Genomic DNA, 13302 nt, shown 5'->3' with positions numbered 1-13302 from the left:
CAGCTCCGGGGTGTTTCCCAGATTCCTCAAGTGGAATGTTCGTGCTTTGTTAACAAAGATGCGTACTGTGACACTGGATGATAGTGAATTGTTTGAGGTAACTCCCCTCCCCCCAATATATCCGTTTGTAATTTGCCTGGCAGTGTGATTTTTGACAATATGGACCGTATCCATGTTTAATTGCTTGGTTGTGGCATGTATAAACAAGTTCTACTGTGTAGACTACAAGTGATGTCGTATGAAAGGGCTCAACTGCTTGGGGATAATGGGGTGATGACGATTTTGTGGATAGAAATGACATATATGATGGCAACAATGGGGATTGTACCGTGATTAACAAAACAGTAAGTGAACGAAAATCTGGTGTTAATATAATAGCTGGTGGAGTTCCAGTTGGTATGTACGTAGAGGAGCAGTTGGCAAATGAGCCACAAAATGATAGATTGAATGGGGCTGAGACAGTAGAGGGTAGCGTACCTCGTTTGAGAAGTTATGAGGGTTTATCGGTTCCACCTACCCTTGAACATGCATAGAGAATAATCATTGCTCTAAAGTTAGAGAGCAAAAGAAAAGATTTTGTGATCGCTAAATTGGAGGACCAGGTTTTAAAACTGATGAAAACACTTGAGCAGCAAGCGTCGAATTTGTTTGTTGGGTTCAATGGTTGCTTGAAGGTGAAAGTGGATGAAATTGCACTGTTGACAGCTATTACTAGTGATCTGCGAAGGACCATAACTGGTCTTGAGGAGCAGCTCGTTGTCCCCGTTGGACGTCCCTTAGAAGAATGTACGTATAGAGATAACGGTGGGAATGAGTCAGACTTCTTCGCCTTTGGGGATACAGAGAAAGTGGAGGAGATGATCTACGATGTTACGTAGAGGGCTGTGTATCAAGTCAATGTTGGCACCAAAACCCAAAGGGATGCAGAAACGGTAGGTGGGACAGCGGTACAGACAAAAAACGTTTGATGTTGACGTTGCGAACGGAACAGACATGCAAATGCTATGGGGTAAGTCTGACGAGGTCTTGACCGACATTGTTTTACGGAATTCATTTGTCAGAAAAATCAAAGATAAGGTTAGGCAGGAAAGGAAGTTACTGAATTATGAGTACCCTATGCTTTATGGGTGTCTTCGTAAGGTGGATGGAAATGAGGGGCAATGTCTACTTCGCGACGATGAAAGTAATTTTGATATTGATTTGTGCAATGAAGTTGTAGTTTTTGACGAGATTGGTGAGCATTATAAGAAGAGGTCGGGGTTTGGGTTGAATAACTGACTTGCTGTATGGAAATTAGTAAAAGAATATGTGAAGTGTAACCTTAATACAACATATGACCGTGACAGGGACAAGTAAGCCGCATGTCACAATTGTATTTATTTATTTATTTTTATTTTTTTTGTTTTGCGACCAACATTATGTAATGCATGATTTTTTTTTTTTTTTTTTTTTTTTTGCAAGGCTATCATATGGACTAGAGACAACGGAGATGTGTTCGTTTATTTTTCAAACATTAAAATTTTAGTTCAGCAGTCTCTGGTTAGAGGGAATGTATGTCACCAACAGTAGCATCTAGTTGAATATGCATGTTTTATTCATTTTCCCCCCACCCCCGATGCACATGTTCGTGTTGTTGCTACTGTTCTTTAGCACATTTAAGTAATGTGTAATTGTGCTGAATATCATTTTGGTTGGTGGTATGTTGTTGATGCATGTGCGCTGCTTTTGGTGAGTATGCAGAATGTGATGTTGGCGGGAGTGGTTTTCCCAAAAAAGTCATACTTTTTTAGTGGCATATGTTTGGTAAGTGCTTTTGAAAAATTATGTTTTTAGGATTGTTGTTGTTTAAAATGGTAGACACAATTTGGAGCGTAGGATATGGTGATTAAAGTAAGTAAAACGTCAAGGGAACGATATCTAGGCCTGTGCACATGTGTTGGCTATAGGTACTTGTATTTTCCTATATGCCACAGATTGCATTAGACGTTAGTGGTGTATGATACAGAAGTTGGCATGTAGAAACATTATAATTTGTTGCGGGTGTGAATCGATATAGAAGACATACATTACAACGTAGCGTCAGTCTTGGTATTTTTTTATTTTTATTTTTTTCAAAAATGTGAACTTGTGAGTAGTTATGTTTTTTTTCGATATGGTGGGTGCGTATGTGAATGGGGATAGCGTGGTAGGATACACGACTGGTATTTCTTTGTTTAATGTGACAAAAACAAAATGTCTTGGAATACTTTTGGCAAACTCGTCAATCAGCCATGAATGTTGATATGGTTCGTACGTAAGATCGGGACGATGTATTGAAGGCAGTAAATGAATGCCCACAACAGCGACCAGATTGGTAAATGTCATGCATAAGAGAAGTTTAAAATTTGTTTCTATACTTTGTCCTTTTGTTGTTGCTTGAGTGTTCTTGTCTCTATGTTTATTGTGGTTGTCCATGGTAGGCCTGACTACACAATCATAGTATGTTACTTAAAGTGGTAATCTGTACACCACTTTGGGATACAGAGGACAATGGAAGGTACTACATGCATCAGTGCACATGCGACTGTGGTGGAAACATTTATGGATGACCCCAATAAGGGACTGAAATATGTGGGAAGCGAATAGTGTGACTGTCGTTCAATCATTATTTTTTTTTTCCGGGTGATTATTTTTGTTTTAATTGGGAATTGTTAATCAGTTCAGTAAAATAAATTTGGATTATATATTCGTTTGCTTGTCAAATTGAAGGACAATATTTTTTTGTCTGCCCCAACACAATACATCTAGGTTTTATGGTTGCAACATTGGAGATTGATATTGTTAATTGTGTGTCGTTGGATATCAATGTTTGTGTAGTAATGAAGTTGGTTTTTGTGTGTGTGTGTGTGTGATCAGCTTTGTTTGTGTTTGTTGGTGTGACATGTATATGATCAAATGATGTGGTGTTTGTGATAATAAGTTTTCAAACAGTTTGCTTATGGGTTCAGAAATAGTCCGTGTGACTCCCAAACGACATAGTAATTTATTGTATATGTAATGGGGAGAAGTGAGTTTTTTTACTGACTTCCAGGGGCATGTTTGTGGTATGTAAACATGCATTGATGGTAGGGTATGTTGTTAACGTTTTGTGAACATATGTTGTTGATTAGGACTAGATGTGTCACATGTAGTGAACTCATAAAAAATGCCTACGTGTACATGTAGCCAAATTCAGGACTGCGAATGCTGTGGGATCTTGGTTACACATTTGTCTATTATGAAAGTATAGAATTGAAATGATGATGGTGTGAGATTGTGTATGCAAAGCAAGTGTTCGTTGACGATAGGGCATGCTTGTGGCAAGACCACAAAATGCGTATAAGACGTGCATTGTATGGGTGCTGCATTCGGATCACATACAGCGGGTTGCATTTCTCCATTGGGTACAATGGCGCATGTTGCATTGAATAAAAATTCCTTCATGTCGGAGAGCATGTGACAAAATTGTAACGTAATAGCAAGTGTGAACGCGAACGATAAAAATTGAACAAAGCATTTGAGTATTGTGAAATGGTTGGAACTGATCATTTCACTTGCACAATGTATGACACTGGATTGATTGTTTACCATTGGACATTGTGTGGGTACTACGCTTTGGGTCTCATACAATAGATGGGTTATTCCTGTTTTGGTGGAATGGCTCATGGGTTGTCGAATAAAATGTCCTCAAGATGGAAGAGCATGACCTAACATTTAACCATAACATCAATCGCGAATGGAATGATCCAAAATTATTTTGAGCAGCACTTGGTTTGTTACCATCAGCATAGTGTGGGTATTACCTTGGTAGACATACAACAAGTGGGCTTGTTTAAAATCGGTGGAATGCCGCTTTTGACATTGAATAAAAGTGCTTCAAAATGAGAGAAAATATTCCAACATTAAAACATAACACCAAGCATGACTCAACCTAACCAAATTTATTTTGAAACGACAAATTGAAAACGAACTGACACATATTATTGCGAACGACGAAAAAAAAAATGAAAATGTAGTGAAATGGTTTCAATTGAATGTTTCCCCCGCATAGCATATGGCACTATATTGGTTCGGTACATATTTTCCTATTATGGTTCCCCATCCGTCCACGGCGCCCACACCGAATTTGTTACATTTCTTCACCTTTTGACGATATCCTCTTCTTCTTTGGTCTGCCAGGTGGTCGCTGCACAACCAGAGGTAGAATACCATAATGTTCCTGATTAGCCTGTGGTTTCTCAACTATTGCTATTGGATATGTGGTTTGGGAGTATACTGACTGGTAGTTGGAGACGTGGAAATAAGGTTCAACCAATGCATTCAAATCATTGCTACTATTGGGGATAACGACCATTACATGTTCGCAAAGGTTGATTTGCCATTGGAAACATGAGCATATACGCCCACTAATGACTACCAAAACGAAATGGTGTGAGTGGACTTTGTACACATCATTGTTAGTCTGGCTGACAATCCATGATCTCCTTTTATATGCCTTGTCTAATTTGTACTCCATCTTTGGACATATTACACCAGCCCACGAACTTGACGCTCCCCTCCGGTCAGACATTTGATTTATAATCTATGTCCTAATTGCGTTAACCATTCAGGTGATTGATAAATGGCGTGCTTCCTTTATCTAATTACTAAATGATTTGGCAATGTTAGAGCACATCTTTCCGTAACGGTTGCCCCTGTAAATGTGTTCGGTTATGATATGTAACATAATATGGTAACAAAAAAAAAAAGCTCATGAACAAGTTGTCAAACCCTTTGAGCTTCACCCCGAACTTCCAAAATGACATCGATATGATCCTGTCGAAATGACCTGGCAAGACATAACATGTTTTCAAAGTTTGAATCGTTTTCCATTTTGAAATTATTGTACCTGAGAATCTTGTATATCATGGAAACCAAATCAAGCGTGAGTCCATTGAAATGTTCGCACACATGAGTGGCCAATCTGCCATTGTTATTCCCGTATGAACACAATAACATTATACTATTCCTCATTCCTACACGGAAATAGAAAAACAAATGTAACTTAAATATGTAACTCATGTTCATCGAGTCTGCATTATATGTATACTATTACTATGCTTTCCACCGAAACGTATCGAACGAATCGGTTGTTTGTAGGATATGTGTGATAAACCTGTTTCGTAATTAGCTAATTGGTCCTTATTATGAGTTTGATTATATGTTTAATATGATTTTGTGTGCCATTATGTGAAAATGTGTGATTTTGAATTTCTATCTGTTTACCGTAGGAATATCTGTTTGCTTATCTGCTTTGGGAATTAAATTGAAAGCCTTATCAGCCAAAGAACCCAAAATTGATTACGCCATTGTGATTGGCATAATTTTTAGAGCCTACGGTGAAGTTTAATTGAAAAATTGATTCAGACCAGATTAAGTTGATTAAATTAATGAATTAGTGCCCAATTGTTATTATTAGTATAATAAAATTAGTGAAGAGTGTTGTAAAAAGGCACTATACACTCAAAATCCCTCCTTATCATTTGGCTGATTTTGGCTCCAAGAGAGGGAGGGAGAGTCGGCTGCAGAGAGAGAGAAAGGGAGAGAATTGTGCAATTTAGCTCAAAGCTTGGTGATCTTGAAGATTATTCAAGAATTTGCTATTGATTGGAAAAATTGAGCCACTAGGTAAGCAATTGATTCTTGAATTCATGAGTGTAATGTGTAATCTTGTGTGTTCAAAGTTGATTAATGGTCAAGAACAAGAATTGAAATGAAATTGAGTTGATCATGTTGAATTGAAGGTCAATGTTGCATGCATGTATGTAGTTGCCTTGAATTTGCGTATTTGAGCACCAAATGTATGATCTATGTGAGTTTTTAGTTGAAGATTATGTTCTTGACCACCTCTTCATCATATAAGTTGAGAATGAGAATAATATACCACATGCATGTGCAAATTACAAGGGTGTAAGTGTTGAATGCATGAAATTGTTGAGTTTGGTGGAAAATGAGCCATGCATGTGTTTCAGTAATGAAATTGAGCTTCATTGTGTTGTAATTTGGTGGTTATACCATGTTAGAACAAGTATATGTGAAATTGGAGCCATAATATGCAAGGAATGTGGTTGGAATGCCGAATTTGAGCTCAAGAACACATTTTGGAAAACCCAGAAATTTGATGTCCGCTCGAGCGGGGAAACCGTCGCTCGAGCGTGAATTTCGTGCTCCCAGTATTTTCTGCAGACCATGATATCCGCTCGAGCGGGGAAGTCCACGCTCAAGCAGGGTGCTATGTAAGATGGCTTCCACTCGAGCGTCCAAGTTCTACGCTCGAGCGTAAAAATGACATAACCAGTACTTTTGTAGACCTCGTGGGTCTGCTCGAGCGGGTAAGTTCACACTCGAGCGGGGGCCCTGTTTCTAAAAATTTTGTGTGATCGTTCTGTGTTTCATTTTCCGTTCTCTTTCACTTGCAAGCACCCTTAGGCATGCATTAAGCATTGTAATAGAGTTAAAGAGATAAGAATGAAGCTTAAAGAGGAATATGTGAATTAAAGAACGGATTGAATCGTTTGTGACCCATAAATGTTATATGATGTGTAGGGTCAAGCTCTAGGGCAAATGCACGAGCCAATCACTGTGAGTAATATCTTAACGAAGATATCTGAATTATGTTGTTGTCCAAAAAACTTACTTCTATGTAAGTCTTATAAGTTCATTGATTCGTTTGGTGGACAATGGTTGTAAGAATAAATGAATGGGCCAGAGGCCGTTTTGATAAGAATAAATGAATGGGCCAGAGACCGTTTTGATAAGAATGAATGAATAGGCCGAAGGTCGTTTTGACATTGATGAATGGGCCAAAGGCCATTTTGACATGGATGAATGGGCCGAAGGCCGTTTTGACATGAATGAATGGGCCGAAGGTCGTTTTGACAAAAATAAATGATTGGGCCGAAGGCCGATTGACATGAATGAATGGGCCGAAGGCCGTTTTGACAAGAATAAATGATTGGACCGACGGCCGATTGACATGAATGATTGGGCCGAAGGCCGATTGACATAAATGGTTGGGCCAAAGGCCGTTCTGACACAAATGAAAGTTTGACATACATGAATGGGCCAGAGGCCAGTTTGACATGAATGAATGTTTGAAAGGCCTAAAGGCCAGTTTCAAATGAAAGTTTGAAAGGCCTAAAGGACAGTTTGATATGGAAGTTTGAAAAGGCCAAAGGCCAGCTTGACACGAATAACAATTTGACACGAATAGCAGTTTGACACTAATGAATTGGGCCCACGGCCGTATGATATGTTTGGAACTGCAGTTACTTAACTTACATATGTCTATGTATGTATGTATTAGTAGAACTATAAATTGGGCCCAGGGCCGTTTGGTGTATATTGTTCCAATGTGTATTCTTTATTTGATATTATTCACTGGGCTTTTGCTCACGCTCATTCATGTGTTTGTAGGTGAGCCAAGCGAAGTCCAAACCTAACCCCAGTGAAGTCTGTTTGGAGCAACTAAGGTTTTGAAAAGTCAACCCTTGCGTCTCACGCACGAGACACGTCTTCGCCCTTCTGCCATTCTATGTTATTTTGTCATGTTGGCGGGGAATTTGGTGTACGTCTGTATATAGCTTTGTTTTGGCTAACTTAGATTTGAATGATCCTATCTGTATAGAATATTATGTTACTATACTTTCTGTTGTGAGTTATTAACATATGTATGTATGGAATGTTATGATGTGTATATAAGCATGGCTCTATGGACAAAGTTTTAAATTTGTTTCCGTTTGACCCCTTTACTCTGATAAGTTTTGTCTTATTTGGTTTGAAGCTGTAGGTAATCTCGTGATTACTGGCCGGTTATGGCCTTAACCCATAGGGGCGGGTTCGGGTCGTGACAATATGGATGCCACAACATGATAATCACAAACCATATACCAACGTTGAATCCCCCAAACTACAAACAAAAACAAAACGAACAACTAATCAATACATTACCATCAACGAACTCAAAGAATGTTGCACCACAGACTACACAACACAAATAAACTGCTTAATACAATACTAATGCAACCCTTGAACATTGCCCGCACCCCCCATGAAATATTCAAATACTGACAAATCTTAGCATCCCTAAAAATCTACCCATATATGATATTTCCATAACATCTACACCAAACCAATGTAATCAATGGGATTCAAACAAATCTTCCCATATACGTTTTCATTCACTAAAAATAAAAGGCACAAAAGTTAGAAAATCCATCCCACAAAATGAATGGGATCTTGCGAAACACAATACCAAAAAAAGAGGACGCCCACGTATATTATTTTAAAACAAGGACTTGTTGGACTAAAACTCTCCCAAATAGGATTTTCCAATAATTTTTCCTTAAAAAAAAAGGAGTTATTTTGATGATCGTAACATTTTTATTTGGGCAAATTACACTACTGGTCTTTACATTTTATTCATTGTGTCATTTTAGTTCCTACACTTCAATTAGATCAAATTTGACCCTTAATTTTAGATTTTGTGCCAATTTGATCCAATTGATAATGCTGGTAGTGTTTTTGACGAAAAATTATCACTAAATTGGTTGAGATTAACTCACTGAGTTCAGTAAGTTTATAATTTTGCTCTTAAAATTATGACACATGCCTCTTATGTATGTATTTTTCATGAAAAAAAATGTTAAAAGTTATAATCAATTGGATCAAATTGAGACAAAGTCATAAATTTAAGGTCAAAATCAAGCCAATTAAAATCACAAGGACCAAAATGACATAAGAAACAAAGTACAGAGACTACATCGTAATTTACCTTTTTTATTTTGTCGTGTTGTCTCATAAAAAAATAAATGGTCTATGTTCAAAAATATAATTGTCAATTATTTCATAACGAAATACGATAAAATATGAAAAAGTTACAATTATCAAATTGACCTAATTTTTTTCCTGATTGATACACATTGAGATCCTTACAAATTGAACAATTCAAATTATCAAAATGGACCCATGGTGAGTTCCAAATTCAATTTCCATAATATATGCAATACCTTCAAAGCTTTCAATAAAACATAATTCCATTCTCATGTTTCAATTTCCACATTTTGAAAATATATTCAATTAACAATGTTGATTCTCAATTTCACTTATAAAGTGTCATTTCTAATTTTTTACATTTTTTTTTTTGAGAACATAAAAAAGTAGTTATATTAAAATAAAACAAACAATATACAACAAGGAAAAAAAATAACAAGACTCTAAAGGGCCAAACAAACAAGCATATAACAAACTACAAACAACATAAAAGAACTAATCCGTCAAAAAAATTAGTTACAATCTAGGAAAAACCACCAATCCTCTCATCTCATAGATGTGATTTGCAAAGCTAGATTTGCATCAAACCAATCAAGATCTGCGTCAACACCTGCCATTGCCGTCATCGTCATCAGTGCTCAACTCCACCGCCGTTGTCGCGGTACTTTGGACATCACCAGAAGTTAGAGTTAGAGAGGAAGAAAATAGATAATAATGTAGAAGAAGGTTTAAAGAAGAGGGAACCATTATAGATGTTGAATATCCAAAAATTTATGCCGAAATCATAGGAGAAATACTCAAAACCGCTATTCCAGACATAAAAAAATCCAAATCTACATTCTAGAAGTGTAGATATATACTCTAAGAGTGTACATTTTAAAAGGGTAAAGGTGGTCATCAAAGCACTGCCGAAAATCTCCTAAAGAGAGAAGCTCTCACCACTCTCTTTGTGGACTATTTTCTACAATTTTTTGAACTCATACAATTAGGGGTTTTTTCTAAAAATTATGGCATTTCACCTTTGCACAAATAGAAAGGAAGTAGATTGTCCAAATTGAAATTTTGAGATGATATATAGAAAAGAAATTCAAGCTTTAAACCAAATCACACTTCTCATGTAAGGCATGGGAAATCTTTCACAATTTTCATTATTAAAAAATAAAAAAAATAATAAAAAAACACTATTCATTCACATTGTTGCTCATATTTAACAAAAGCAAAAAAATCTGTACGTCAAAACTGACAAAGAGCTTCAAATTTTAAAGTTGCCCAAATTTTGATTTTCTTTGGTGAGAACGTAGCTCTTGTCTTGCTCTACAACTTTAATAAATGAAATTTTATGAAAATCTCCTTCCAGGTAAATGAAATAAATGGTCGACTATGGTTTTAGAGAGAAAAAAGAAATGTAGATTGAGTGAAAAAGTAAGGAAAGAGAGTCAAAATATAAAGGAAAAAGGCCAAAAAATATCTTGCTGGATGGCAAATTTTGCTCTCAAGCTTGGATAATCTGCTCGCGTGGAATAAAGATTCTGCATGTACGGATTGATCCAAACAATTTCATAGGATAAATTTCAAATAGACGTATCTTTCTCTCTTTCGGAGTAAGGATTTGGTTAATTTTGTGTTTAAATTGAAGTCCCGAAAGTAAACTCTGCAACGTAATACTACTCAAAAAAAATAAAAAGGTTAATGCTACTCAAAAATAAACATTCAAATTTGAAATTTTTTGTCCAATCTTGCCTAACCATCATGTTAATACATCAATCAAAGCTCTAAACATCTAGACAAAGGTCCCAATTATAATAACTAAAGGTCAAATGTAAACCCATCAATTCCAAAAGTCTGAAAAGCAATACAAGTACAAGGTAACAGGTATCAATTAACATAAACAAGTTGGATTTGAGACCCGAAACACTGCATATACACGAAGGGCTCTATAAAATGAATGAGCCAAATCATCAAATTATTGAAAAATTTATAAAGGTAATGGTGAATTGCAATAGACTCCATTTGAATGAAAGGGTGCAACCCTCCATTTGAATGAAAGGGTGCAATCTTTTCATGGTTTCTCTTTATTTTAAAGGAAGGGTCATGTCCCTTCTTCGTGCATTTTCTATTCAAGCTAAACAGGTACCAACAAGCCTATATAAAGGCAGCCCCCATTCCAATTTTTTTCATTCGAAAATTCCTCAAGTTCAAGCATTCTTCTTGTATTCTTCATTTGTGTGAGTCTGAATTTTGTGAGTACAAAACATAATTTTAGTTTGCTGTATAAACAAAGAGTGTCCTCTCTTCGTTTGTGGTGATTGTTGTATCCTAGAGACAGGACGTCTATTGTTCTCAAGCACCATTGGAGATGATGAAATTTTGTCTTAAAGATACAGTGTTCAAACATTGGTCTCAATCACAAATTTGTTCATAAACTATCTACAAAAGTACTGTAAGGTTTAATTTTGTTGTTTACTCTATTTATTTTATTTTCTTTAATTAATTATTGTCGAAATTATCATTAAGAAATTTAAGACAGAAATTCATATACTGGTTTCCGTATTATAATATTATTTTTTTTATTAAAATTAATGTTTAGTAAATTTTTTTTCTTATACACAATGTATAAAACTCTAGGTTTATGCTGTTTGGTTTATTATTACACATTTGTTTACTAATATTTACCCGAATTTGTATTTGAGTATAACTCTTTTTTGATTAAATTTTGGTTTTAGGTTTAGAGAATCCTGCAATATTTGTTTCTGGTTTACTATTTTTTTTTTCTCTTGGATTTCGTTTACATTAAAACTTTGGTTTGATTTTTTTGTACTGTACTATTTTTTTTTTTTAAAAAATTCTTTATCGCATTGTTGTGGGACTCTGTCAGGATAATTGTTATACGTGTGACCTTTCAATATTGTTTTAGCTGTAATAGTGTTTTAGTGAAACTCTATTCTTTTGTATTCTGGTTCTAGTGTTAATTTTCCAGAATACTATTTTTTGGGAACGCGGTTGTTGACTGAATGTATTTGGTTATTGTTTGGTGGACATTTTTAATTTGAAAAAAAAAAAAAATTCTTTACCCAAATTCTCTTTGCAATAGAACTCTGTTTTGTTGTCCTAATAATTTGTAGTATACTAGATTATTTGGACACTTATTTTTATATTGTTTTATTATTCTGGTATTGTGAAGTTTACTCTATATATATATATATATATATATAAATTTATTTTTATAGTTATATATAGGGGAATCTTCCGTTTAACATAAAAAAGGGAAAAAAAATTGTTAATAAAAAATGGCTACAAAAAGTAATGTTACATCAAAAAATACTGCCCCTACCTGTTGTGTCTACATCGATTGCTTCCATTTTGACAGTTGTTGGACATGGTCATGTTCCTATCAATCATGGGAAAAAACTTGAAAAATTTAGTGGGACAGATTTTAAACGTGGGCAATAGAAAATGTTATTTTATCTAACCACCTTGAATTTGGCAAGGTTTTTGAGAGAAAATGCTCCATCTCTTAGTGAGAATGAAAGTGATGTACAAGTTGTTGCAACAGTGGATGCGTGGAAACATACAGATTTTCTCTGCAGGAACTATATTCTCAATGGGTTGGATAACACATTATACAATGTGTATAGTCCAATCAAGACTGCAAACGTATTATGGGATTCGCTTGATCACAAATATAAAATAGAAGGTGTCAGAACAAAGAAATTTATTGTCAGTTGCTTCCTTGATTTTAAGATGGCAGATTCCAAAACAATGATCAATCAAGTCCAAGAACTTCAAGTTATCCTACATGAAATTCATGCAGAAGGAATGTCTCTAAGAGAATCTTTTCAAGTGGCGGTGATAATTGAAAAATTACCACTGACTTGGGGGGATTTCAAAAACTATTTAAAACATAAATGCAAAGAGATGTCACTAGATGATTTAATTATTCGCTTGTGGATTGAAGAGGATAATCGTGGTTCTGAAAAGAAAAATGGACAGCATTTCATGGAATCCAAGGCAAACATTGTGGAACATAAGCCAAAGTTCAACAATAAGAAAATGAAGCATCCCGGAAGGTGCTCCTGGCAAGGTGTTAAAAGTGGAGATAGTCAGAATTTTAATGGCAAGTGTTTTTTGTGTGACAAAATGGGACATCGTGCCAAGGATTGTTGCAAGAGGAGGACTCAGGGGAACTAAAAGAAAAAACCCGCACAAGCCAACTTAACAGAAGAAGAAAGTCTCTGTGCAATGGTTTCGCACCTAAAGGTATCTGGTGTCGTGTATGAAGTCAGTTTGGTGGACAATCGCAAAGCATGGTGGGTGGACATAGGAAATGTTCTCATCATATCATGCAGCAGAAGTTGGAGAACAACTCTACATGGGAAATTCTTCGACTTCCAAAGTTGAAGGACAAAGGAACGTGGTGCCAAAGATGACGTCAAGCAAAGAACTCACTCTCAAAGATGTGTTGTATGTACCAAA

General features: G+C 35.8%; 1 protein-coding gene across 1 annotated transcript; it reads left to right on the top strand.

The window, feature by feature from the left end:
- The first annotated feature begins 12282 nt into the window (after positions 1-12282).
- LOC114298788 (uncharacterized) lies at positions 12283-13017 on the top strand. The gene has a single exon (XM_028243412.2). It carries the CDS (start codon positions 12283-12285, stop codon positions 13015-13017), a length of 735 nt encoding a protein of 244 aa, XP_028099213.2.
- The last annotated feature ends 285 nt before the right edge of the window (positions 13018-13302 follow it).

The sequence above is a fragment of the Camellia sinensis genome, chromosome 12, assembly GCF_055761805.1.
Source record: "Camellia sinensis isolate YWXY chromosome 12, ASM5576180v1, whole genome shotgun sequence".
NCBI lineage: Eukaryota > Viridiplantae > Streptophyta > Magnoliopsida > Ericales > Theaceae > Camellia > Camellia sinensis.
The sequence above is the reverse complement of the archived record's forward strand: the minus strand, read 5'-3'. Positions and strand labels throughout refer to the sequence as shown.

Coding starts and splice junctions, on each gene's coding strand:
- LOC114298788 (XM_028243412.2), top strand. CDS start 12,283: ATGTTATTTTATCTAACCACCTTGAATTTGGCAAGGTTTTTGAGAGAA.